Here is a 25,555-nt window from a genome sequence, read left to right as displayed (position 1 = left end):
TTCATCATGATAGGTTTTTCAATTTGTGCCTATATTCTTTTGATAGCCCAAAACCCGTGAGAGATGAAAAATGGATTATTTTAAGGGACAAATAAGCCTTGGGTGCTCTGTGCCCATCATTCTGAATGTGTCAGATCTACGAGTATCTCATACATGTTTGGATCATGATGTGGCAACTGCTATGCAGGCAATGCTAAAAAGATATCTTGTTTGTGTGAGGTGCAAGCATGCCCAAAATACAAGTGGCGGCAGTCTAAATGACCTGTTTGATGCACTGACCTCCTACATTTGGACTGTGATGTCGAGTTTTCGAAAAAGTCTAATTCATCAGGTTTTTGAATGTTCACATGCTTGCACGTATGCATGCCTGATTCACTAAAGTATTTAAAATAATATATCTACATAGAATATCAAATTGCGCACATGTATGCACACACTTTCACTGCAGTATTTAAAATAAATATCTGCATAGAAAATCAAATAGGAAAGATCTATGATATCTATATGGTGTCTTCTTGCTTAGGTATGGGTTGCCAGATATGGTTTATCCATTCGGACGCTTGAGCATTCTTTTGTCTGTTTTGCCATCACTTTTGGTATTCATTGATTGTCGTCTATACTTCCAAATTAAATTAAATCAATTCTCGTACAAAAATTGTTTCAAACCTTAAAACTAGATTGTCAGTAAAAATTCTCTACTTGCATCTTTTGTGAAATATATAAATAGCGAACTTCAATATTCTAGTTGTTTTTCAGTTAATAATATTTCATTTTGTTTCAGGGGCACATACTGTTGCAAAACTTATTGGATGCAGTATTGGTAATCTAAAGTTAGCTCTGTCAACTCGTAAAATGAAAGTTGGCAATGATAATATTGTCCAAAAACTTACTCTTTCACAGGTTTGTTAGAATTCTTAACTAGAAGAATTACTGATTTATTTTAATCTCTGGTTTCTGAAGATTTTCATTCAAATTCCTTTTCTCTAGGCAATCGATACAAGAGATGCATTGGCCAAATCATTATATGCTAGTCTTTTTGAGTGGCTTGTAGAACAGATCAACAACTCACTTGCTGTAGGCAAGCGCCGCACGGGCAGATCCATCAGTATTCTTGATATTTATGGCTTTGAATCTTTTGATGTAAAACTCTTCTGCAATTAGTTGTCCCAGTTGGTTATATTGGATATACTCTCATGATAAATTTCTTGTTTTTGCAGAAGAATAGTTTTGAACAGTTTTGTATTAATTACGCCAATGAAAGGCTGCAACAACATTTTAACCGCCACTTGTTTAAGCTGGAGCAGGAAGTAAGTTTCTGCAGTCTTTAATTGATTGAAACACTGGGAATGCGCAGACATAAAAGAAGGAACTTACGCAAAATTACCTGTTTTACAAATGCTGAACTTGGTGATAGAGTACAGATATAAAACCAAGGAATCATGAAAATTTACCAGTTTTAGGAATGCCGAAAGTAGTGATATATTATCATAAGTCATTTTTGCAGTGTTTTGTGGTGCTTATTTAAAGTTGGTTTGTTTTTACAATCTTTTTTTCTTCCAGAGAGCTAAGTCTGAATATTTTAATATTTTTTAGTGATAGTAAATTATATTTCTATCACATTCTAAATAGCTCCCGTGACATGTCTTCAGTATCACATGGACCCTCTTTTATCCTATATGAATAATATGATACTTTTTTTCTGTTTATTATTACTCCATTGAAGATGCCTCATAAGGTTGATCTGCTTTATGTTGCACAAAGCATAGGTCCACTAGAAAAATATAAATATATACAACGGCTGGATCCTAAGAGCCAGATAGTATGCTTGATACATATTACATAATGGGATTAAACTATGAGTGTCTTTGGGGAAAATCCATCATGTAGATATGAGAACATTGTGATCTACATGTAATCATATTGAATCAATATGCTCTCATGCAACGTATGAATAACTATAACCAAAGTATGCTATCTCGGTACCGGGCCTTGTACCGGTGCCACCTTGTCACCGTGTCGGAATGCTTGACATAGGGGCTGGTTTGGCATACTGAGTGTCTAGTACACCCTCCGTACCAGTACGGTATGGTATGCTTAATACCGTCCAGTTCAGTACGCTCCGTACCGCCCGATTCGGTATGATGTGGCATACCATGATTATAACCATCAAGCCTTGTCCCAATTGTTGGGGGTTCGATATTTGGATTATCATTTGCCAAGCATTTGTGTTTGGGGCAAGAATCCTATATCAATATGAATACTACATGCGCTAGATCTAGATGAGCAATGAAATTGAAAATGAATATGACTGAAGCTGCACCTGAAACATCAATCATATGAGATTAACGTGACCATATTTTCAAGTTCTTCTCGCCCATAGCATGATTTGGAAGCTTGACTTGATTAAGAGGACTCTTCTGAGCTTGAATAATGAGAATGTGTTAATGCCGAACTTTCTGTTTCTTTGCTCGAACCCTTAGCTTCTCTACTTGTCTTTGTTCCATACTTGTAAAGTCCACTTTATTTCTGTGTTAGTGCTGGTCAACCTGAGGCATAAGACATTACTTGGTAATGGGTCTTAAGTGTATAGAGGGGAGATCCTTGGAGCACTCCCATAATGAGTAGGGGAGGTATAGGAAAGCCTAAGTCAACTCAAGTCTCCTCTTGTAGTGACTACCAAATAAGATGCTTAAGATACTGCCTACTGTGATCTTATAACTAGACTCCTACTGGAAGAGTTCATGTACATAAGCTTATGCTATAACTTAGTTCATTTGTTATTTCATACCAGTGATCATTATTTAGGGATACCATGGCCATTAGCATGCAGGAAATGATTACATGACTGAGGATGGGGCCTCAAATGAAACCATGAGTTGTCAAACCTTTCAAAAGCATTAGAACTAGATCATGCTTGATGAAATCACCAACCCAAACTAGATATATGCCACATTGGATTCCATTTATGGATGACCTACCCAGATTTCAAATCTAATCTAGCCATGAGGCTTCCCCATCTATATTTCACTTGATTATTTTAGTTCACCTTGAAGTTGCTTGGACGAACTGTTGTTAGTTGTGTCAGTAGGTCTGAGGACTGCTTCTAATTTTTGAATATAGATTCAATACCTTGAGTCTTTATTTTCGTTTCAAAGATGTTTGATATTCTTATCTATTGTCACCCTAGCTACCATGAACCTTATCCCTACTACAGGTCTTAAGCAAGCCAAAAACTGAACAAATATATGTTCTGTTGTTTTTTATTTTTTAAATTTGCTTCAAACATCACAATTTTATGCCCCTAGCTGATGCTACACATTCTCTCATTGTGTAATCATGTTCACATGCATTTTAGTAGTAAATTTTCTAATTGGTTGTTCATCCTGTATATTAAGATGCTGTAGTTGTTTATCATTGGATCCAAAGCCGTATGAATTAGTTTTTAATATAAATCCATTATATTTATCTCTTATTAGTCTAAGAATTTAACAATTTCTATTATTCCATGCATAATCGTACCACATTTTTCTTCGATCTGTTTTTATATCCTAAATTCTTGATATTCATTGGACATTTAAACATGGTTTTGATTTCTTGTATTAGGAATATATCCAAGATGGCATTGACTGGGCAAAAGTTGACTTTGAAGACAATCAGGATTGTCTAAATCTTTTTGAGAAAGTAAGTTTTTTCTATGGTTTCACTGTATTGCACTTCTTGATTAACTTTTTATAGTTTTTATTTTAAATGCCAATTAAAACTAATGATCCTTAAAAGAGGATGCTTTATCTTTCGCCTCTAAATTATTCTAATTTTCAGCATTAAAAATGTTGGAAGTAGTGTATGCCCTAAAAGCCATTTGCCATATTGAACATGGTATGTTATGGGGATCTCCTGTACATGGTCATAAATAGTTAGAGAATGGTGTAACACATTAGCATAGAAGCTCGAAAAGAGGCTACAAGTTGTTATTTATGGGTAGAATGACCAAGTGGAACGTTGTACATTTCCATGGGAAGAATTTGGATCATTCTAAATATTGAAAATTGTTTACAACTACAGGTGAGGTTTGGCATTGCACTCATATGTCTGCCATGGTGTACAGTGTCTAATAATCGATTGGAATGACTTTTCTCATAGTTATTATAGTAGCTGACTTTGCACTTTTACATAGATATGCTTCATACCGAATTGTCAATGGAATGAAACCACCTATTGGAAACCACTATCAGAGTTGAAGATGATGATCCTATAAAAGTAGCATGTAAGTTGTCCCCTAACCAGAGGGCACGACTACCCACTGTGATTTTGGTTTAACAAGTTTGCGAACAAACCATGCAAGGGTTATTGTACATTTCCACTAGATTAAGTTGTCATTTATCCTTGAACTAAAAAAATTTATATAATAGTTTTGCATTATTTATTTGAGGTGGAACCTCATTATCTTGGGTTGCAGATGAATATGATTGGTCCTTGTTTATTCTTTTTTTGCAAGGAGTGCTCCAAAGCCGAGTTTGGGCTGATGGGAAGATGGGATCTTTCAGCTGGAGTAGTGGGAGTTTAGATTCGTGGTAGTGGATAAGTGGTCTAAAAGATATTATAGACTTTATTTAAAATTTCATGACTTTTAGTTGTGGATGGTTGGTCCTTGGAATTTTTAATGATGGTTTAATCAGTTGGTAATTTAAATTCCTTTGATTACATTGATATCATGATATGTATCATGCAACATGTTTCACCAGTATAATGACATGCTTTCATGGTCATGATTGCTGGGATTGATTGGATTTATTATGAAGATGGGATCTTCATGAGATGACCATCTATACCTAAGGTGCAAGTGTTGGATTGAGTGGAATTGAATCTATGAGTGTTAATGAGTCAGACTTCAAAACATATGCTTTTGGCTTATATACTTAGTAAGTTAGTATGTTGAGTGAAGATTTTCCTACTTAACATGTCTATTGAAGTTAGGAGATAGCCAACTAGTATTCATATGTCCATGGTGGTTGAACTCAAAGATTTCTTAAGAAGCATATATATTAATTATCTTGAGCAAAGAGATTAATTATCCATAAATGTTTCCTAGTGTTTTAATTAGAGAAGGAGAGATATAATCTCCACCTAGCAGAAGATGTCATATGTTAGCACAGATCTAAGTTATTCCATATTCATAGATGATGATCAATTCTATAGCTATCAATTGACACTTCTGCCAAAAGAGGCTAGATTAGATTGAATCTCTATGGGTGTTCTAAATTTATAAGAAAAATCTAAAAGGAGAGTTAGACTTTCCTATGTGAAAAGGCAAATCCACATTAGTAGGAGTTATAATTGCCCTTCATGGTTTTGTGCATACAAGTTGGTTGCTGTTCTCTACACAAGTATGCATGAAGTAAGGGAGAACTTGAGATAATTGATTCCTCGTTCTGCTCAAATTAGTGGTTATGTTTTTACAAATTATATAAATTATCCTTGAGATGCTTTCAGTTCATTCAATGAATCATGATAAAATTGTAATATAATACGATAAGGTCTTACTTTGCATTGGCAATGGTATTTTCTTGGCTAGCTTTAATGTTACAAGAAGATATTTGTGGCTTGGGAGGTTATAACAATGTGAGTGTACACTTTTTACTGCCACATAGGTAGGTTACTACATGTTGGGAACATGCACTTACATGGCTTTAAGTGCAAGTAGGAGCTTATCGGAAGTAGGAAATGCTGTAAAAGCAATTTTTGCATATTGAGCATGATATTTAAAGATATTTCATGGGTATCTCTCCTACTCAGAGTCTTAAACAGTTAGAAGGTTTTGTCACACATTATCCTATGAGCTAGAAGAGTTTATTTATCTCTTATCAGTAGAATGACCAAGTGGTTGGTTGTGTATTCTTTAAGGAGAATTGGATCATTTTAGACACTTGAAAATTGTTCACAGCTAAGGGTGAGCTAGGCATCATACTCATATATCTGCCATGGTATATATTGTCTGATGATGGATTTGAGTAGCTATTTTCTTGTAATCATTGAAGTAGTTGACTTTGTACTAGCACATCGGTATATACTGAAATGTCAATGAGACGAGACAATCTCTTCGAAACCATTGTCAAAGTTGAAGATGACGATCTCGTATATATTACATGCCTGTGGTTCCCTAATTTGAAGGTACAACTACTAACTATGATTTGGTTCAATAAATCTGGGGCCAAACTGTGCATGGATATGTTATGTGGATTTATCCTTGATAGGGAGCGCAATTATTTATTATGTCTTGTCACCAATGAAGGTTAAGAACTAAAGATTGTCTAATAGAATAAAGACATGTCTAACTGAAAAATCTTGGTATCAGGATGTTATTTAATTAAATCATTTTCATTATTTCATATAATATAAAGATTATTTATTTTGGATATAACCAAAATATTTTATTCAAATTGCTTTTGCACGTACATCAAGTTTTAGTTTGACAGGCTATGAAATCAATTAACTATGGGTTTTACATTACTTATGTTTTCCCAACGGTCAATCAAGGATAAAGAGATAGATGGACTGAATTGTAGAAACAGTTGCTGATGCAGCATGAGGTGTAGCCAGCAGGTACTATGACCAGCTAGACCAAGCTAAGCATCGCAGGAGCTAGCGGATTCACAGGCGAAGACTACAATGAGCTAATGTTTGTTTTATTTCCATTCTGTGAGTGATTGTGCGAGCAAATGGGATTTAGTAATTTTTTTCAGATTTTCTTATAAATTTTTCGTTAGGGGCAATATCAAATTTTAGCCAGGTTTTCTTATTTGTAGTAGAATAACTCTAGCATGTTTCTTCATTATCGAGTCCTATTTCTAATATGATTTTATATCAAATTTAATACCTGAATTAGGGTTACGTGACCATGTCCTACAAATATGCATCTAATGTATTGTAAGGGATACCTTTTGAGATATTAATAAAATTCTTTTTCAAGAGAATTTCTTTGACCGATTGAAGGATACTTCAATCCAGTTTTCTTCTATTTACGTGTTGATCTTCGAAATATAACCTCGTCGATCAAATCGCCCCTTCTTCCTTTTCCCACTATGTCAGTTGCTGTGCATGGAGGGAGACTTTTCTTTCCATGCTATCTATCAGAGATTAGTACAATTATACATCTTTATATTATAGTAAGCCTAGTCTAGCTTGCTTCATTGTGGCTGTGCACACCTATCAAGTAAGATGGGACATGGCAAATTAGAAACCCAAGTTTACCTCAAGATCTCATGCTTGTTCGCCATCTTTTTTTATTTTTTTTAAAAAATGTCTCTTGAGTCCTCACCAAATACAAGCTCAATCAAACTGAGTAGATGGACCAAACTTTGGTATAAGGATTGGTTCATGGGGGTTAGCAAGGTCCCAAAAGCTGGCTTTAAATGCTAGGCCAAAATCGACGCATAGGGTTCACTCTAGGTTGCTGACCATAAGAGGGAAGCTTGGGCACCAGCCACGTACTTAGGATTTCCTAGGTGGCTGTCTGATACACTATAGGTTCTCCCTGGCACTGTCCCCTTCTATTATAAATAGGAGAGTAGGGTGTAGAGATTTTTGTGAGTGCATGTTTTGTTATCTCACACAAATATCTCAAGTAAGAGACCTCCAAATGCTGCCCAAAAAAGAGATATAGAAGGAAAAAAAAGCAAGAAAGAGATGAGGAGACTTCCAAGTAGCTCTTGGAGGGCTTGTCGGGTGCGAGAACTCTATATGGTGCCTAGAGAAGTCTTCATCCATCTTCCTTTATCTTCTATTGTTTTCATATCTTCACTTCAGGTATTAATATATCTTGCTAAGCATGAAATGTATGCTTTTTCATGGTGATATATTGAACAAGAGCGATCTGATCCTAGTCTTCTGTTACATCACCATGATATTGGATTTCATTGGACTCCTTCAGATTTGATTATTATTGGCATATCTTTTGCCATGTGTGTCTGATTGATCTCTTATTCTCCAACAGTAATGGTTGTGCTAACTTTGCTATAAATGATGGACGAAGTTTGGCATGAAAATGTCTTGTCCTTCATTCCCCAATTATTTCTGTAACCTTTATACTTACACAATCATAAAAAACAAGCCTAAAGTCATCTATTGGAGTCACCTTCATTCATTTGTGTTATACATCTCATTCCCATTCAAAAGATTGCATAATGTCACAGTAGCCTTGTTAAATCCTGTTTTATTAATCGGGACAGGCTACAAGATTTTTGGACGTCTAATGAATGGAAGTATATAAGGACATGAATCACTCCATAGAACTGGTAGGCAACCTTACCCTCTTTATCTGATACTAGTCCTTGTTGAATATTCGGGGACCTGGTGGAGATATTGCACATATTTGGTATGAAAATATGTCTCGACTTTCATTCCCCAGTGATTTCTGTAACCCATATACTTACATAATCATACAAAACAAGCCTAATTTCATCTATTTGGAGTCAACTTCATTCATTTTTGTTATACAGATCATTCCCATTCAATAGACTGCATGCTGTCGCAGGTAGCCTGGTTTAATCCTATTTTCTTAAGCATGGCCAGCTACAGGAGTTATGGACATCCAATGAATGGAAGTATTTAAGGACATGAATCACTTCATAGAAACAGTATACAACCTTATCCTACTTATCTGATGCTATTCGTTGTTGAATATTCAGGGACCTTGTGGAGATATTGGACATGCATACACGCTACATACATGTATCTTCATATGGGCATGCTAATTCCATCAGGGGCCCTAAAGGGGTTATGGTTCATCTTCCTTCCACTTGTGCTATTTGATAATTAACTACTTTATGGCCATGGATGCCTCAAGACAAAGTGGTACCCTTGTGGATTGATTGGGCACCAGACATACACTAATACACACAAAAAAAGAAAATCTAATGTAGACACCAATCTTGATTCTCATGTATGGCCAAAAGGTAGCTCCACTGCTGAAGAGCTAAGAGTCTATGGAGCATACCAACCTATATTATGATTCTTCTATAGTGGTAGTATCAATGTTAAAAATGCTATTATTTAATTTTTTCGAGTATGGATCTTAATTCATTGTTAATTTATATCTCCTGTCTGTCTTCTCTCCACTGCAGAAGCCATTAGGATTATTGACTCTTCTGGATGAGGAGTCCACTTTTCCAAATGGTACTGATCTAACTTTTGCGAACAAGCTTAAGCAGCATCTTAATTCGAATCCTTGCTTCAGAGGGGAAAGAGGCAAAGCTTTCACTGTTCATCATTATGCTGGGGAGGTTGTTGCTGATATCCTTCATAACTCTACACAAAATGGTTTTTGAAATTTTGGTTCAAATTTATTGATATTCAACTCCTATAATCAGGTGGTCTATGACACATCGGGATTCTTGGAGAAGAATCGGGATTTATTGCACATGGACTCTATTCAACTTCTTGCTTCTTGCAAAAGCCGTCTTCCTCCAACATTTGCATCCAAAATGCTCTCTCAATCTGACAATGTGGCTGGCAATCCATATAGATGCAGCGCTGGAGATTCCCAAAAGCTAAGCGTTGCAACAAAGTTTAAGGTAAGGAGTTTTTTTCTGTATATACATTCTGCAGTTAGATATTAAACAGGATATGGCTGCCTTTTCTCGTTTTCTCCTTCTTTGCATGATATAAACATAAAGGTTAGCTGATGGAGTGGTGTTTAACAAATTGGAGGAGTCATGGGTGTTTCATTCTCTGGTTGTTTATTCTTGAATGATGCCAAAAACAGTGAATTGCAGTATGATTTATTGTTTTTTGATTTTGATGTATAACTTTTCTTTGTGCTTAAAATTTCTAATGTTTTCCGTATCAGGTTCTTGAGTGTTCTAAGAAACAAACTTCTAATTCTATCTCACTGGTGACTGCCTTTTGCAAATATGGCAGTCTATACCTAGTTCAAAATCCCAATCATGGCATCAGGGTCTTAGGAGCCCTGGTGAACTGGTATCTTGCAGAGAAACCATATGCTACATTATTACTACTGCCCGAAAGTTAGCAACTGTCTTCTACTTGCATTACTTTACTAGCATATTTTGTGAAAAGACTCTAATTTAAATTGCAATTGTTTGTTCCTCCTTATATATTTTCAACATTTTGATTAAGTCTTGTGGGACATACTCTTCTGTATAAGTCATTAGTAGTCTTACATCTTAGAATTTGCTTAAAACAATTTTATCTGCATAATCGGAAAAAAAACACATTTTGATTTTTTCTCTAGTCAACACTTCTCATTGCTTTATACATTTAAGCCAGTGGGTCTAATATACAAGTGAAGCTTGTACTCCTTGTAGAGCAGGGGAACCAATTGATAAATTACTTGACCAGGCTCACTTCTACCTCTTTTGAAGTACTTATAATTTAGGGCACCCGGTATGTCCCAATACCCTGTTTGGTTCAATAACATGGAAGATTAAGTGGCCAAATACGCCCTAATTAGCCAAATAGCATCCCATTATCTTGATTTATTCTGGATTAGACTATTTAGGTCAGTTCCCTCTATTCTGTGTGAATGATGCCTTCTTGGGATAAGCCATTCCTTCAGGTGGGGTGTAAGCAGTTATTCCTGAAACAAAGGGGAAATTTCTTCCATCCAATTTTCTAATTCTAGCTAATTTTATTCGAAGGCAACCAAACATAATTTATCCCACAAGCAAGCTTAGTGAGGACTAGAAGTAGGAATAGAAGTCCTACATTTCACTATGCTGCAACCAAACGTCAGCTAGAAGAATGTGTTCCTTCACTATTCTGTTATGTAGATTTACTTGAGTTTTCCGTAAAGCTCCATATTGATTTCAAGGAGCTAAATTTTTGGTAGTTCTAAAATCCTATTTTGTGTAGTTCACTATGAAAGAGTCATATCACAGGTATTGGTTGGTTTACATTGTTTATGGTTTCTGTGATCAACAATTATGAAGTTTTAGGGTCTTTGAAAATGGAGTTCTGGAAACTCATATTTCATAAGTTCTTTCATTTTTAGTTTTTATTAATTTTTGTATGGATTATTCTCTTCAAGGGACTCTTGACAGTGTTTTCAATCATGATTGGAGCCCTTCTCATCTTAGGAAAGCAGGGTTCCTTTATATCTATTTTTTATCCCTCAAGCTATACATTGGACCCGTAGTGGCTCATGTAAAGCCTACCTTCCGATATTGGTCCAATGTATATAGTGAGGTGAAAATTACTTCTTGTCCATTAATTGACAACTTATACACCGAAGCTGTGTCTTAAGATATACTATCGAAAATTCTCTTGCATGTCAGAATGGTGTTGGTAAATTAGCGCACTCTTTAATATTCCCATTTTTCCCTTTGTTTAGGGGCAACTATTTCAACTGATGCAAAGACTTGAAAACACCACACCCCATTTCATACGCTGCATTAAGCCAAATAACTTACAGCTGCCTACAACTTATGAACAAGGATTTGTACTCCAGCAACTTAGATGTTGTGGAGTTCTAGAAGTTGTTCGGATATCAAGATCTGGCTATCCTACCAGAATGTCTCACCAAAAATTTGCTAGGAGGTAATTCAATGCATCTACCAGAATGTATATCGTCTATTAATTTGACAGGGAACAAATATATTTTTTTAATTTTTATCAGGTATGGTTTTCTTCTTCTTGAGAATGTTGCATCTCAAGACCCGCTTAGTGTTTCAGTGGCAATTCTTCAACAGTTCAATATTCTCCCAGAGATGTATCAAGTTGGCTACACAAAATTGTTCTTCCGTACTGGACAGGTGAGATAAATACTCTAGATAATAGAATGTATATAGTTGCTTGAGTGCTCAATCATCCCTTATCTTTATCGACTTCCTCAAATTATTCATGTAATCCTGTAATATTGAATTATTTTGAGGCATGTCATTTTGTGTTCTGTTTTCCTACAATGATTGCTTGTGTTTTATTTATCTTGCTCCATAGCCACTATTCTGTTAGGATGTAATATCAGCTTTACAAAGGATAACATGCAAGAGTTGTGGCAAAGTTGTCACTAATCCATTGATTCCTTTTATTTTCTCCCTTTTATGTGCCTATTAGATCAAGTATATCAACTGTCTTGTTCTTCTTCTCTGAACTGTTGCAATTTATAGATCGGTGCACTTGAAGATACAAGAAATCGTACCCTTCATGGTATTTTGAGGGTTCAGAGCTGTTTCCGAGGCCATCAAGCTCGTCGTCTTGTGAAGGAGCGCAGAAAAGCAATTGTTACATTGCAATCATGTATTTTGTCATCTCTCTTTAGTTATTTGTTTGGTTCTATATTGGGAAATTATTTATTTATCTGGCTATAGATATACAATGGAGTATTTTTGTCTATTGATATCATTAAGAAATTATGAAAGTTTTAGCTTTTCTTATATCTTTTCCCAGTCATTCGAGGTAAGAAGACTAGACAGATTTACTCAGGCTTGCTACAGAGACACAGAGCTGCAATTGTTTTACAGAGATATGTAAAATGCCAATCTGCTAGGAAAAGTTTTATCGATGTTCGTAATGCTACAGTTACAATACAGTCTGGTAAGAACCTCCACATTCTACTTTAGGTTCTTCAGTGGACTTGGTTTGGCAGATCATAATATTTAACTTATCAATTCTTTAATTATATTAATCAGTTATTCGTGGACGGCTTGTTAGAAGGTGTTCTGGAGATGTTGGTTTACTAACCACTGCCAAGAAACTTGAAGGCACAAAGGTAATATGCATCCTTTTGTTTCATCATCTAATATTTCATCTGTTGTTTTTTTCTTTCTAGTCTAAAATCTAATTTCAAATTGTCCACATGTATACAAAATTGCAGTATTCTGTCACTGGCTCACTGCAATAAGAATTCTGGCTCAATTTATTTTCTCTCTCACCAATATTCAACTGCAGAGATTAGTTAAATTCTTCTATCATGTATCATCAATGTAGGTATGCTTGACCAACTAAAATATCGAGAATCATATTTGATACTTCATTTGGCTGTTTAGCAGTCATTTGGTTTATGGAATGTCTCAATGCTTGCATTATCACTTCCTACGAAACCTTCTCTCATTTCCTTATTTTCTTCCTTTTCCCTCATTAATCTCCTTCCACTTCTACCAACTGAGCAATCCTTGTGGCTTTTGACTTACACAACTTATCCGTATATTCTACGAATTCCTGTCCAATACTTGTTGTGACCTTTTGACAAACAGTGACACTGCTCCGTTATGAGCAAGATGTATCTTCTCATGATGTATTGCTGCTTTTGTGATTTTGGCACAAAAATTACACTTATGAAAGCTGAGGTCAATATTTAATAGCTATAGAAGAAAAGGTTGAATGCAGCATGTATAAATCTAATAACGTGGGAAGAAAAAAAAAATGAGAGTAGGAAACTAGTCATAAGAACTAATAACCATTGACATAGACATATCATAGATTTATGGAGAAGTTATTAGTGAATAGAAAAGGTAATTTAATTTTTAATGTACCTAATCACTCGAGTGGATTCTTATTACTACATAGATAATCACATAGACTCGACAATTATATGTGAAGTCATGATTCATGAATATGAGATTCAACACTATGTTTTAAAAATCGGCAACAATATACCTCAGTAACATATTCAATATATTCAGGTAAGCGAAAATATATTTGGCAACTATTATTGAACAATTAAAGACTATGTAGTTCCTAGTAAATAGACAATTCAACACAGCCACCAATGATCACCAAACCATTGATTCAGCATTATATCTAATGGAATAAAGAGGTGAAGAACTATAGCAATAGAATTATCCATTAAAAGGAAAAGGAATAATAAGCATAGAAGATGAAGTAAAAAATGGAAAAGAGCAAAATTAAAATAAAATATTAAAACAAAATGACTTTAAAACTAGAACGAAGGAAAAATTATAGGAAACAAATGAAGTAAAATAAGCGTAACAAACAATAAAAACATAATAAAAGAATAAATAATACAAGAAAGAGTAAAGTGTTGGGCATGAAATTTACACTGATTCATATTTAATATGAGACATCTTGATTCAATTAGTCAATGTTATGGAATCTAGCTCCACATTTGGTTGATGATTTGGTAATGCTGAATGGATTATAATAAGATATCGGATTAATGGTTGGAGGATAACATGGTGATGGTTTCAACACTGGATCAAGATATTTTCCAAGCTTGTTATTTGATCAAAGAGCCGAGCCACTGTTACATTGATTTGGATGGTGACACCGAACCTTATTGCATATTATTATCAAGCTATTTGTTACGCATGCAGCATCATAAGACATTGTGATAAGTCCAGAGGGAAGTGGAATGTGAGAGTTAAGCTTTCAAAAATCATAGCTTAGCTCCATTATTTGGGGAATGACTGGTGCAATTGCTTATATAGGAAGTATAGAATCCAGCTTCAACATTAGTTGTAGTTTTTCGAAATATTCCATGAGCTTCACATGAATTGTAAAAGGTATAAAGCTTGCACAACATGCAATTGTTTATTCACATTACAATTGACAATATATTAATTTCACTTGTATGCAATAGAACTTCAGCCTAAAATTTACTGCATAAATGAAGAACCTATGTAGTACAAAATGCTCTAAAGTTTTGGCTGATTGTGTTTCTTGGCTTCTTTTAATTTTCTTTTTTTTTAATTCTTTGAATTTTTGTCGGGTTTTCTGATTGAAACTCGAAAACCCTGAGGGGAACTTCTGAAGCTGTCAAAAATGAGGCTCCAGAAATTGAAACTCCACAAGATCCAGGGGAGACCAAAAGCCCATGCAAGTTTTCAAACTTGGTCATATGTGAGTTGAACTCATGTATTTGCACATGTACATTAAAGCAGATGCCTATGCCTTCTAAGTCACCATCCTTAGTCTTGTGATTTTTAGTGCAGCCCTTTATTATGCTGCCATTCTATTGTTTTCTCGTTTACTTTTTTTTTTTTGACATGCCAACCTTGTTTTGTCAAGTTAAACAAGAAGCTTGTAATTCCATCAACAACTTTCAGGATGAAAGAAAAACAACGCTTGGCCTGTTTCTGATGGATTTAAAAAGCCTCTCTGTCCTTGCCACCTGTTTAAATTATTTCTTAGCAATAACAACTCATAATCTTATGCTGCTCCTGCACTTGGTTTGATTGGTTAAATCCACGTTGAGATTTTTGCTTCAGGAATCCGATGAGGTGCAGGTGAAGGCATCTTTCCTTGCAGAGCTACAAAGAAGAATTCTGAAGGCTGAGGCTGCACTTAGAGTGAAGGAAGAGGAGAACGACATACTCCATCAGAGGCTCCAGCAGTATGAGAGCCGATGGTTGGAGTATGAGCAGAAAATGAGATCCATGGAGGAGGTGTGGCAGAAACAAATGAGATCCTTACAGTCGAGCCTCTCAATCGCAAAGAAAAGCCTTGCCGCCGATGATGCTGCGCGAAGATCCGATGCATCTGTGGATCAAAGCTGGGACAGTAATGGAAACCATATTGGAACCAGAGGGCGGGAGGGGAGTCATACGCGATTGGGGTCCCGCGTCCTGGACCGAGATATGAGTGCAGGCCTTGGCGCTATCAGCCGCCTTGCTGAAGAATTCGAGCAGCGGAGCCAGGTTTTTGCAGATGATGTGAAGTTCTTGGTGGAGGTGAAGTCTGGGCAGGCAGAGGCAAATCTAAATCCAGAAAAAGAGCTGAGGAGGCTGAAGCAGAACTTTGAATCATGGAAGAAGGATTTCAGCATGCGACTCCGAGAGACCAAGTCAATCGCGCACAAGCTTGAAGCTGATGGTGCTGCAAGCTCAGATAAGGCAAAGAGGAAATGGTGGGCAAGGTTGAACAGCACAAAAATTATGTAGCTCATTCTAACATACGTACATGCATACCATTTCTTATAGCTCTCATGCTGTTGGATGACCATCTGCGGAGAGAATCCACGTATGTCAGTGCAGCTCAAAACATTCGAGGATAGTCCACCCTGCTGCTTATTATGGGAAGCCCTCAACTCAGCGTCCGTAGGTAGCAACAAGCCAATGTTGCATGGGTCCACAATATATGACAATTTATGCTGCTCGCTGCTTAGTTGGGAACCATGAGAACGCTGCATTAATTAGCTACCAGTAGGGTTGCAGAGAAGAGGGCATGCACACTTCATCATTTTCCAGTTTGAATAAAACAGTTTGTCTGTTGTCTGCTATGGTCCGCATAGAACTTGAAACATCAGATAGTCGAGCAAAAGAGCATGAATAAATTATTTTTTTACGTAAATATTGCCTGAAAAATATTTATTTAAAAAATTATAGAATTTTGGTTTTTTTATCTCTAAAGAACGGATTCTTAAGTAGGCTATGATTTTTTGCTTTTTTGAGACAAAATCATAGATGGAATCTATCCCCACTCTAATTTGGTTTTCTATATCCAGGATCCAACAACTAGTAGAGAGAGAGAGAGTCCATGCGTTTTGAACCAGATGGTCGCTACGTTGACCAGAACCAATTACGTGATTGCGTGAGACTTGGTTCAAATTTTATTTCTGCAGGCCGGCATTCACGTAGGTCCAAGAGGGAACCAATTCCATAGATCAGATTATCAGAAAAGATCCCTCACATCCAACAGCGAGAGCCGTAGATTCCGTGGATCTATGAACTGTGGACCTGCACGCAGGAATTAAATGTGTTTCAAACCTGTACGCAAGGATTTCATGTAGTTCTGGATACTATCGCATGGGTAAGTTTGGCCTCATCATCATAAAGACTAGGAGGAAAGCTCTTCTAATTGTTCATGATGATTAATTTCTCTATTAGTGGCTATTCTATTTCTTTAGGAACCATTATTTCTCTATTATTATTCACAAAAGTTACTCAGATCGTCGCAGTGGGGCTGGACTCTAAAGCCTATCCTGAATTCGGGTGGTTCCGTAACTGAATAATGAAGTAATTCTAAAGCTATCACGTGGTCGCAGCTCAACGGCCTATTGATAAGGACGCTGGGGCGGACGAAACCCTAGTCCCCATCTTTGGCCGGCCCGAATCCGTATATCCGGCACGGCCATGGCGAGGCGGGAAAGCGCCGAGCGCGAGGAGGAGGAGGCGAGGGTTTGCATCAACGAGGCCCTCACTGACGACGAGCTCCGAGCGGTGCTGGCGAGGCTGGACAGAGAGGAGGAGAAGGACACGTTCGGCCTCGTCTGCAAGCGCTGGCTCCGGCTGCAGAGCTCCGAGCGGCGGCGCCTCCGGGCCCGGGCCGGCCCCGCCATGCTCCGCCAGATGGCGCAGCGCTTCTGCGGCCTCGTCGAGCTCGACCTCTCCCAGTCCGCCTCCCGGTCCTTCTACCCTGGCGTCACCGACTCCGATCTATCGGTTATCGTCGACGGGTTCCGGGGCTTGCGAGTTCTTAATCTCCACAACTGTAAAGGTGAGATTTTTTGACTTTGGAGGGGGGAATTCAATTTTCTTCCTTTTCTCTCCAATTTTGCTAAGTTTTTCGGCGGATAATTTTGATTGAATTTACGAATTTTGTGCTGTTGTCGTGCTTGTTGATTGTGTTGATCAACTGGGCGGTAAAAAAAGGGGCCAGTTTTAGGCTTTGGACTGAGGTCGCTTTTTTGGCATTTAAGTTTCGATTTATTTTGGAGATTTTGTAACTCTTGTTGGCGATGATGGTGAAAATTGGTGATACGACCGAGTGGACTTTTACTTTCTTTGAAGAAAAAAAAAAAAGCTCAGAACTCAGAATCGAAAAACTTCTTTGGTTATGCCCTTTTGAGGCTACTTAAGAAAGAGAATAGCATTTTTTCCAAGTTGCTGCACATTATTATAATATTATCTTGGTACAAAGGATGAAACTTTAATTTGCTTGTTATTGTTGAATGATGTTGGTTGCATTTTGTTCTAATATGATTTGAATATCTGTTGTTGGTTGTTGTTGATTATTTAAATGTAAATGATGCGGTTATTGGTTAGAATTATAAGATGATATTTATTCTTTGCTTTCTGGAAACTGTTTGTATGGAAAATATAATGTTTTTAGTTGGGCTCTGGAATCTGAGTCGTGATTGCATTTTTTTAAGGTCGTTGATGTAATTTAGTAAAAATATATTGCTCAAAATGAGCTTTTTGAATTGTAGTCCATTCATTTGGATTTGAAGTTGACAGTCTATTTAGACAGTAAAATGTTGTTGTAGAATGAAAATCTCTTTTTACTGAATGATCAGGATCCACGTGAACGATTTAGCGTGAGGAATTCTTTATTGATTTTTTCCATGAGAATTAGTTTTGTGAAACTTTTACGCTGCTCTGTAGAGTATTACAAGCCTAGCATTTTGCTCTAATAACAGGGAATCAGTAATTGTATTAAGGCAGGGTCTTCTGCTTTTATTTCATGAAGTCATTTTGTAGAACCACTTCGCTTCAATGTAGTATTTGAGAAACACATTTCTGATTCAATCTCCCCCTTCCCTCTCTCCTCTCTCTCTCTCTCTCACACACACACAATCACACACTTTTTTATCCATTTGATACATTTGTTTGATTGTGGTATGGAATTTAACAAGTTACCCAGAATCACAACTGTCTTACATTGTTAACATGTAACTCAATATTAAATCAGTAATTTAACTGAAAAATTAAGAGAATAAATTCTTCATCTAGGCCGACATATGTTTATATTCATGAGTTGGTCTTCTTATGGTTTTGAGCAACTAGCTATCATGCATTGCTTCTATCTGTAATAGAAATGATGTGTGCACTGTTGGACAGGTGTTACTGATGCTGGGATGATAACACTGGGAAATGGCCTTCCGTCGCTCCAGTCCTTGGATGTTTCGTACTGCAGAAAACTCACAGACAAGGGATTGGCAGCCTTTGTACTGGGTTGTTGCAATTTGAAAAGGTTTCACCTTGCTGGCTGCAAATCCATAACAGATCATCTATTGCAAGCTTTATCCAGGAGCTGCTCTCACCTAGAAGAGCTAGGACTAGCAGGATGCAACAGCATAACTGATGCTGGGCTCTCGATTCTTGCAAATGGCTGTCGCTATATTAAATCTTTAGATGTTAGTAAATGCAGCAAGATTGGTGATTTGGGAGTCTCGAGAACTGCTGAGGTCTCTTCATCATCTCTGAAGACCCTAAAGCTGTTGGATTGCTACAAGGTTGGTGATAAATCCATATTTACCTTGGCTAACTGCTGCCATAACCTTGAGACCCTGGTTATTGGTGGATGCCGTGATGTTTCTGATGAATCAATGAAATCCCTAGCACTTGCCTGTGGTGGCAGCCTGAAGAACTTACGGATGGATTGGTGTTTAAACATCACCGATTTATCCTTGAGCCGCTTGTTGTCAAATTGTAGATATCTTGTGGCTCTCGACATTGGTTGTTGCGATAAAGTAACAGATTCAGCATTTCAGGCACTAGGAATGGGAGGGTTTGAGTCCGATTTGAAGGTCTTGAAGGCCAGTAACTGCCTGCGGATCACGGTTATTGGAGTAGGCACAATATTGCAGTACTGCAAGTCCATGGAGTATCTTGACCTGCGGTCCTGTCCAAATGTTACAAGGCTTGGTTGCGAACAAGCTGGGTTGCATTTTCCAGAACGCTGTCGAACGAACTTTGATGGCAGCTTATCAGAGAGCGATGCTATGATTGGTGGCTTCTTTTGAAGCCAGACCAAAATAAGGGAAGGCTCTTGGCCGAAAGTTGCTCATGTACAAGGTCACATCATAATCAGCTTCCCAATTTGTTTAGCAGCCAAGTGAGAGTAGTAAGTACGCTTAGCAGTGCTGTGAATTCGTATCATGTTTCATTGATTTATATTGCTTGTCAATCTTTGTGATTGAAACACAAATGCCTCAGTGGATTTATGTAAATATGTTTTGATACTTTCAGAGCTAACTACTGTTTTTGATGAATATGTCACTTGGACGATGCGTTAGAATAGATGAGAATAAACATAGTGGCTCTAGCTAGTACATATGAACATCATGCTTTAGAATTCAAGGGCATTGCCTGATTCTACAGTGGACGCATGGAAGAGAGGGGCTGTTTTGATGGCTGCAGTGTGCCTTGATCCAATATTTGCTTTTTGTGCAGCCTATTATAGTGACATGCAGCTTCTGTTTAAAACTCCTGATATGAATTGCTCGACTTTAAGATGGGTTTTTTTTATCCTACAACGAACAAGATTTTTATCCGGCATTGGATCATGATCTGCATAAACCAATAAGAAATATCCACATTATATTTAGCATGGCTCGGGCAGCGCAGGTCATACCATTGATACACGGTACAAAAAGTGTAGGCTGAAAATATTTTGTACTCCATCAATACTGAACTAGTGTGGCACAGTATCGGGTTCGGTATCGAGACGATAAATCTTGATATTTAGGATTTCTCTGTGCATTAAAATTTCCTCGACAAACCATGGGCAGAATATAATATACTTGCTGAAAATTTGTAGTTAGATTGCTACAGTGCCACATCAAATATATGATATTTGCTGACATATTAACTTGATCATGGCTTGTTCGCCTCAGCTTTTAAAAGACGAACAAAAGCTATATAAGAAGGACAGGAAATGAGCATGGCCATGATTGGTCCGTCCCTGGCCCAAGCCGGGCTCCTTAAGTAAGCTGAGTTCGGCTTTGGTTTGAAAGTATTCGGCACCAAGCGGGAGCTTGAACTCCGATGTGACCTGATGAGGGATTTGGGAGGGAGGGAGGGACCGGGTTTGAGAGAGATCGAGTCACTCGTCACTAGTTTTCGGCGTGCCCATCTACTTCAGCTGTGTGGAATAACTTGCCTTTAAAGACCTCCCAGCATATCTCAGACTCGTTAGGAGCAGGCTGTCTTGTTCTTGGCATCTCCTAATGTTTGTTTCCTTGCAAACTATTAAGATGAAATCAATCTTTGTCTCTGGTACATTTGGACCTCTCAGAATTTTCACATCCTTGTTCGTTGGGATTCAGTAAAGCTGATTTTAGTGGATCGATCCGTCCCGAATCTGCTAGCACCGGTTTTATGTTGTTCAAGCAGATCGCCATCAATGCTGCCAGCAGCTAGAAGGGCTTCGAGTTGCTAGGGAGGGTTTTGACGTCGTTTTAGGTTGATATCATTTGTGAAGGTAAGAGGGTATACGCTTCTCTCTGTCTAATAGCTTTTTTATGCATTGCAATCATCGAGCCCGTCTAGCTCAGTCGGTAGAGCGCAAGGCTCTTAACCTTGTGGTCGTGGGTTCGAGCCCCACGGTGGGCGCCTTTTGGGATCTCTTTTCAAAGTTTCTTTTTTTTCTTTTCTTCCTGAAAGAAAGACTATATTATTCTTTGGTAAAAAGCAACCCTGACCGGTAAGTATTCTGTGGATTTTCTTTTCTTAACTCAAGCCTACACTGCTGGATATATGTAGACGTATAATAATGTCAATTAAAATTCTGTTTTCAGTATGTAAGCAGTGCATTGTCTAATTAGGCAACCACTAGACTAATGTCATGAGAGCCAATCTTTTGAAAGACATTATTGCGTATCCAGTTATCCCACCTCAATGGAGATACAGAAATTGCCATCACCTGGATCGTTGCGTCAACAAAATTACCATCAAGAAAACTTCCAGTTCCAATGACTGATGAATTATTGGATGAAATTTTTCTCCAACCTTGACCCACGCTTTGGGTATCTATGGAGAAAATTGCCTTTAAGATGATAGATACCTCATGGCCGCCATGAGCTTTTTTAGTGATGCCATTTGCTCTTTTTAACATGCTGTCCATCTTCCAAACATTGAAGAACATAGTATTTCAAAAATATGTCAGAAAATTTATTCTTATCATTCTTTATGGTAGATCATCAATGCTTGAAGGGTGAAGGTACCATGGGCCCTTCAAAATGCTCAAGAAAACTAGATCCCTAGCATTCAAAATTGTAGTTAGCTGCTGATCCACACGTTCGTCGTCCAATATTTCACAACAGTAGTTCTAGTTTTCCTCCATGGTGCGGCCTCGTACCATAAAATATTGTTCGTCCCTGAATGGCCATCATCATGAGATGGATGGCTATGAAACAATGGGCGCCATGCACATGCTTATAAACTACCTTCTTTGATGGTCATCCATTTTGTGATGGCAGCCATCTACGGCTGCACAACACTCTACAGTGCCGTGCACACACTGCACACCGTAGAGGATCCATGCTCTCTGCTAGATAGTTCCTATATTCTCTTGACATCAAAAAATGTTCTTATATTCTCATCTTTGGTTGTTAGTAACTCAATCATATTTAAGTTCTTTGACATCAATGAGAAGGCTCCCTCCAAGTAGCCCAAATCTTTCCTTTTCTCGATTCCTATTTCTTTTGAAGGGAAGCAAGAGGTAAGCCGCAGCGAAAGCAAGTCTTCATAGGCGATTGTCACTACTTATGGATCCGAACATGGGTAATCTATCCATGACCAGGATGAAGCTTGGGTAAAACTAAGTAGAGATCCGAACCGACTGATGTTGAAGAATCAGCGGATGAGTTGTGGTTAGCACCAGGCTTCCTCGTGGGCGATTAAAGGGATTGGGTCCATACATGATGCTTCCTTTTAGAAAGGACCGAATGGAACCAAGGGAATTTTATTTTGGGAGTTGGTAGTTGATTTGCAAACCCCGACAAGAGGGAGGTCTAGGAATCCTCGACACTAGAAACATGAACATCGCTCTGCTCTGTAAATGGTGGCGGAATTCCTTTTCTAACAGGGAAGAGCTATGGAGGAAGCTTCTTCTTGCTGAGTACACCTGCAGTGCTTCAGTTTGAGGCATGCTGGACACAAGGAATGGCAGTGGCTCACAGTTTTGGAGAGTGATCAGGAAGGCCAAAGTTATACTTTTAGTATATGAGATCCAAGAAGACATGGAAGATCATCGTTTCCTGGAACAAGCTATGTTCGAGGATGAAATAATGTTCATAGAGGAACATTGAGTTCAAAGGATCTATGTTGTCAGAATGGAGTAGCTTTCTCAAACTAAAAGGACAGGCCGGAGAGGTTCGGACCACCTGGGTTTGATTTTTCTTGTTTTCAGGTTCTGTTACCAGCTCTTGGTCAGTTGTGCTTTCCACCTCTCTCATTTGAATGAATTTGATGGAGATCTCAGCATTGAAAGCCACCCGGATTCAGCGCCGAGTGTATTTTATACTGATAGAATTTTGTCACTCGTTAATCATCAACTTATTTGTTGAGTAATACATCGAAACCTTGTCAAAGTTCGGCATACAAGCCTCGCTCATAGTACGATGAACGCATTGCTCTTAATTTGCATGATGTCATAGAAAAGAAGAAACAAAATCGACACCCTTTTTTCTTTAAGACTGCATGGAACATGCTCTGATGGAAAAACGTGTCGCAGTTTTCGTGATAATTACAACGAGACATTGTACACTAAAGACTTGTTTTCATTTCTCGAACATATCATATGATGAGTATATTCTGCCGAAAGGTCATCGTAATTCTGAGATTGCCCGCTGTAGGTATCTGAAAGATCTTTGGTATCTGATAAATCCCATAAACCAAAACTCAAAGTCATCCATGGTGACCATCTGGATGTACTTCTGGTTTGGCTTGTCCAGATTCTCACTCGACGTGGCTTTCTTCATCATTCTCAACGGAATCAAAACCTATATATCGAAGACACCAGATTCAGTTAGAAACTGAAATAAGATTCAGAATATTATTCTCTAATCTTGTGCATGAGAGCCTTTGGAAATGAAATTACCTTGTAAGGCACTCTGGCCAGGTCTCCTTTGGAAGAAGTTAGCGTAAGGGACTTGTCGCTGTGGAATGCAACCTTCTCGGTTGAGATAAAGAGCATCCCTGCAATAGGGCCAGCAGTGGTTGACAGATAACACTGGAAGGTCTTCAGCAATTTCTCTCCTTTTTCAACAGAGAAAGCTTGCCTGAAAACTCTCTCCACGCCACCCGCTTGAAGAATCCTTGCCCCTAAGCTCAACTTCCCCTTCATAGTTTCAGTGATCTTAGGCCCCAAGGTCACTGCAATTTCGTAGGGGAATAGTTATTATCATTTACTATAATATACTCTATGGATTATGGAAACAAAACATAATTGCATTGTACTGAAATTTGGGTAGGAAGGTGGGGGTGGATGGTTACCATGTTCTCGGATTCCTTGCACATAATTGTCCGCTTTTTTGCTGAACTTGCTCATCCGATCGACAGCTGAATCCTTTTTACCTACAATTCCAGACGATTCCCATTAATATACAGCTGAAGGATGTCTTTCAAATGCTATGAAAAAGATGAAAAAAACAAAAAACAAAAAATTCAGAACAATTGATATGAGAATGCGAGGGAGATGATCATTACTGTGTTTGCAGTACATGGACCCATATGAATCGGATTGCAGGTATAAGCTAGCAGGCTCGGCAACAGAAGCAGGCTCGCTTGGTAATTCCTCTGCTGCATATGTGACAGAGCTGACAGGAATTCCAAGGACATGGCCATGGCTTGGGTTCTTCATTTTTGGGGGTGAAGCTCCTTTAGCCCTTCTTAGCTCCGACCACTCACTCTTGAGGTTGTTTCTCTCCGAGAGCCGCTCCCTGCTCCAAACGCCCGGCAGAGAGTCCTTATAAGGTGGAGAAATCTAGGAAGTGGTGAATGCATTCAGCAGGAATAAAGTGGCTGACCGAATCAGCTCTTTTATCTTGCAGAGTCATCATCAGCTCATCCGATATAAAAGAATTGTAATGTAATGAACCAACCCAGAAAGAAAGAGAGAAGAAAAGTCTCCCCCTGCTTTTGTGCCATCCATCCCCCTTTTCTAGAATTTTCCATGATCAAAGGAGCTGATGAAGCTTAATCATGCAACAACTTCGATACTGACCAAATGACCAAGTTAGGTGAATAAGTTCTCTGTCCTGTTCATCTTTGAAAAGGAGCGCCACCTCCTAATCCGTGACATCCGAGCCATGGTCTCCGGCAGAATGGCCTTCCAAGCTGAGCATGTCTATAGAGAGGCCAGTAAAATGGATGGCCTCGTACATAGGCAGCCACTTCGCAGATGAAACCATGAACACGACCTAACTCAGCTGATCGATCAACTTCTGACACGTATCTGGATAAAGAATGGATCTTGCTCTCCAAGAAAAGGGTCCTTTTTCCGTCGAGGGTTATGCACCACAAGTCTTCGGCTGGCGTGGAATTGGACCCATATGATGTGTAAGACCATCCTTCCATAGGATTGAGGTAAGAAACGGATAAGATAATCTTTCCCACCTTTCCAATTCTATTCTTTCCCTTCGGTTCCTCGAAGCTTTGCACCGCATTTACCGACGTCGGCTGACGCAGCAATGAGTCGGGATCTCATCCCACGCAGAACTGAGTCAGCATTTCATTACGTGTTTGGAGATCTGGTGTTGACAAGAGAAGCTTCTTTGGATATGGAGGTGATAGATAGCTTGACCGTTTATTTAATAAAACGGATAAGACTCCGGCAAATTGAAGGATCAGGAGCTGACATATATATTTCTTCAAGTGCTTCAGAAAAACAACCAACGTTATTTTCTCATGCAAAGGAG

The 25,555-nt window shown here is 38.2% G+C and overlaps 3 protein-coding genes and 1 non-coding gene across 7 annotated transcripts in view; 3 read left to right on the top strand and 1 right to left on the bottom strand.

The window, feature by feature from the left end:
- The window catches only part of LOC103712460 (myosin-1-like), a 39,539-nt gene extending 23,276 nt beyond the window's left edge, over positions 1-16,263 (top strand). For all 3 annotated transcript variants that reach the window (XM_039126893.1, XM_008798987.4, XM_039126894.1), the window contains exons 12-23: positions 782-900; positions 988-1,140; positions 1,218-1,307; positions 3,604-3,681; positions 9,120-9,278; positions 9,366-9,569; positions 11,348-11,553; positions 11,633-11,768; positions 12,123-12,252; positions 12,403-12,549; positions 12,645-12,724; positions 15,183-16,263. In XM_039126893.1, the coding sequence (XP_038982821.1) occupies positions 782-900; positions 988-1,140; positions 1,218-1,307; positions 3,604-3,681; positions 9,120-9,278; positions 9,366-9,569; positions 11,348-11,553; positions 11,633-11,768; positions 12,123-12,252; positions 12,403-12,549; positions 12,645-12,724; positions 15,183-15,854 (2,174 nt within the window). In that variant the 3' untranslated portion in view covers positions 15,855-16,263. The remainder of the gene's footprint in view (positions 1-781; positions 901-987; positions 1,141-1,217; positions 1,308-3,603; positions 3,682-9,119; positions 9,279-9,365; positions 9,570-11,347; positions 11,554-11,632; positions 11,769-12,122; positions 12,253-12,402; positions 12,550-12,644; positions 12,725-15,182) is intronic.
- A 538-nt stretch (positions 16,264-16,801) lies between these two features.
- Positions 16,802-19,939, top strand: LOC103712461 (F-box/LRR-repeat protein 14). Its single transcript, XM_008798988.4, has 2 exons — positions 16,802-17,409; positions 18,753-19,939. The coding sequence occupies exons 1-2, from the start codon at positions 17,046-17,048 to the stop codon at positions 19,655-19,657; spliced, it is 1,269 nt and encodes a 422-aa protein (XP_008797210.1). The 5' UTR covers positions 16,802-17,045; the 3' UTR covers positions 19,658-19,939.
- Positions 19,940-21,175: 1,236 nt separating this feature from the next.
- On the top strand, positions 21,176-21,248 carry TRNAK-CUU. The gene has a single exon. It is a non-coding gene; the product is annotated as a tRNA-Lys (tRNA).
- Positions 21,249-23,253: 2,005 nt separating this feature from the next.
- Positions 23,254-25,058, bottom strand: LOC103712462 (GEM-like protein 4). 2 transcript variants are annotated; one of them, XM_039126892.1, is made up of 5 exons: positions 24,345-25,058; positions 24,132-24,212; positions 23,918-24,011; positions 23,737-23,834; positions 23,254-23,638 (listed from the first exon to the last, which is right to left on the bottom strand). In XM_039126892.1, exons 1-5 carry the CDS (start codon positions 24,496-24,498, stop codon positions 23,595-23,597), a joined length of 471 nt encoding a protein of 156 aa, XP_038982820.1. In that variant the 5' UTR covers positions 24,499-25,058; the 3' UTR covers positions 23,254-23,594. The 2 variants fall into 2 exon arrangements, with proteins under 2 accessions (XP_038982820.1, XP_038982819.1); XM_039126891.1 differs by having other exon boundaries at positions 23,737-24,011; positions 24,345-24,577; positions 24,665-25,050.
- Between the last annotated feature and the right edge of the window lie 497 nt (positions 25,059-25,555).

The sequence above is a fragment of the Phoenix dactylifera genome, chromosome 5, assembly GCF_009389715.1.
Source record: "Phoenix dactylifera cultivar Barhee BC4 chromosome 5, palm_55x_up_171113_PBpolish2nd_filt_p, whole genome shotgun sequence".
Classification (NCBI taxonomy): Eukaryota; Viridiplantae; Streptophyta; class Magnoliopsida; order Arecales; family Arecaceae; genus Phoenix; species Phoenix dactylifera.
The sequence above is the reverse complement of the archived record's forward strand: the minus strand, read 5'-3'. Positions and strand labels throughout refer to the sequence as shown.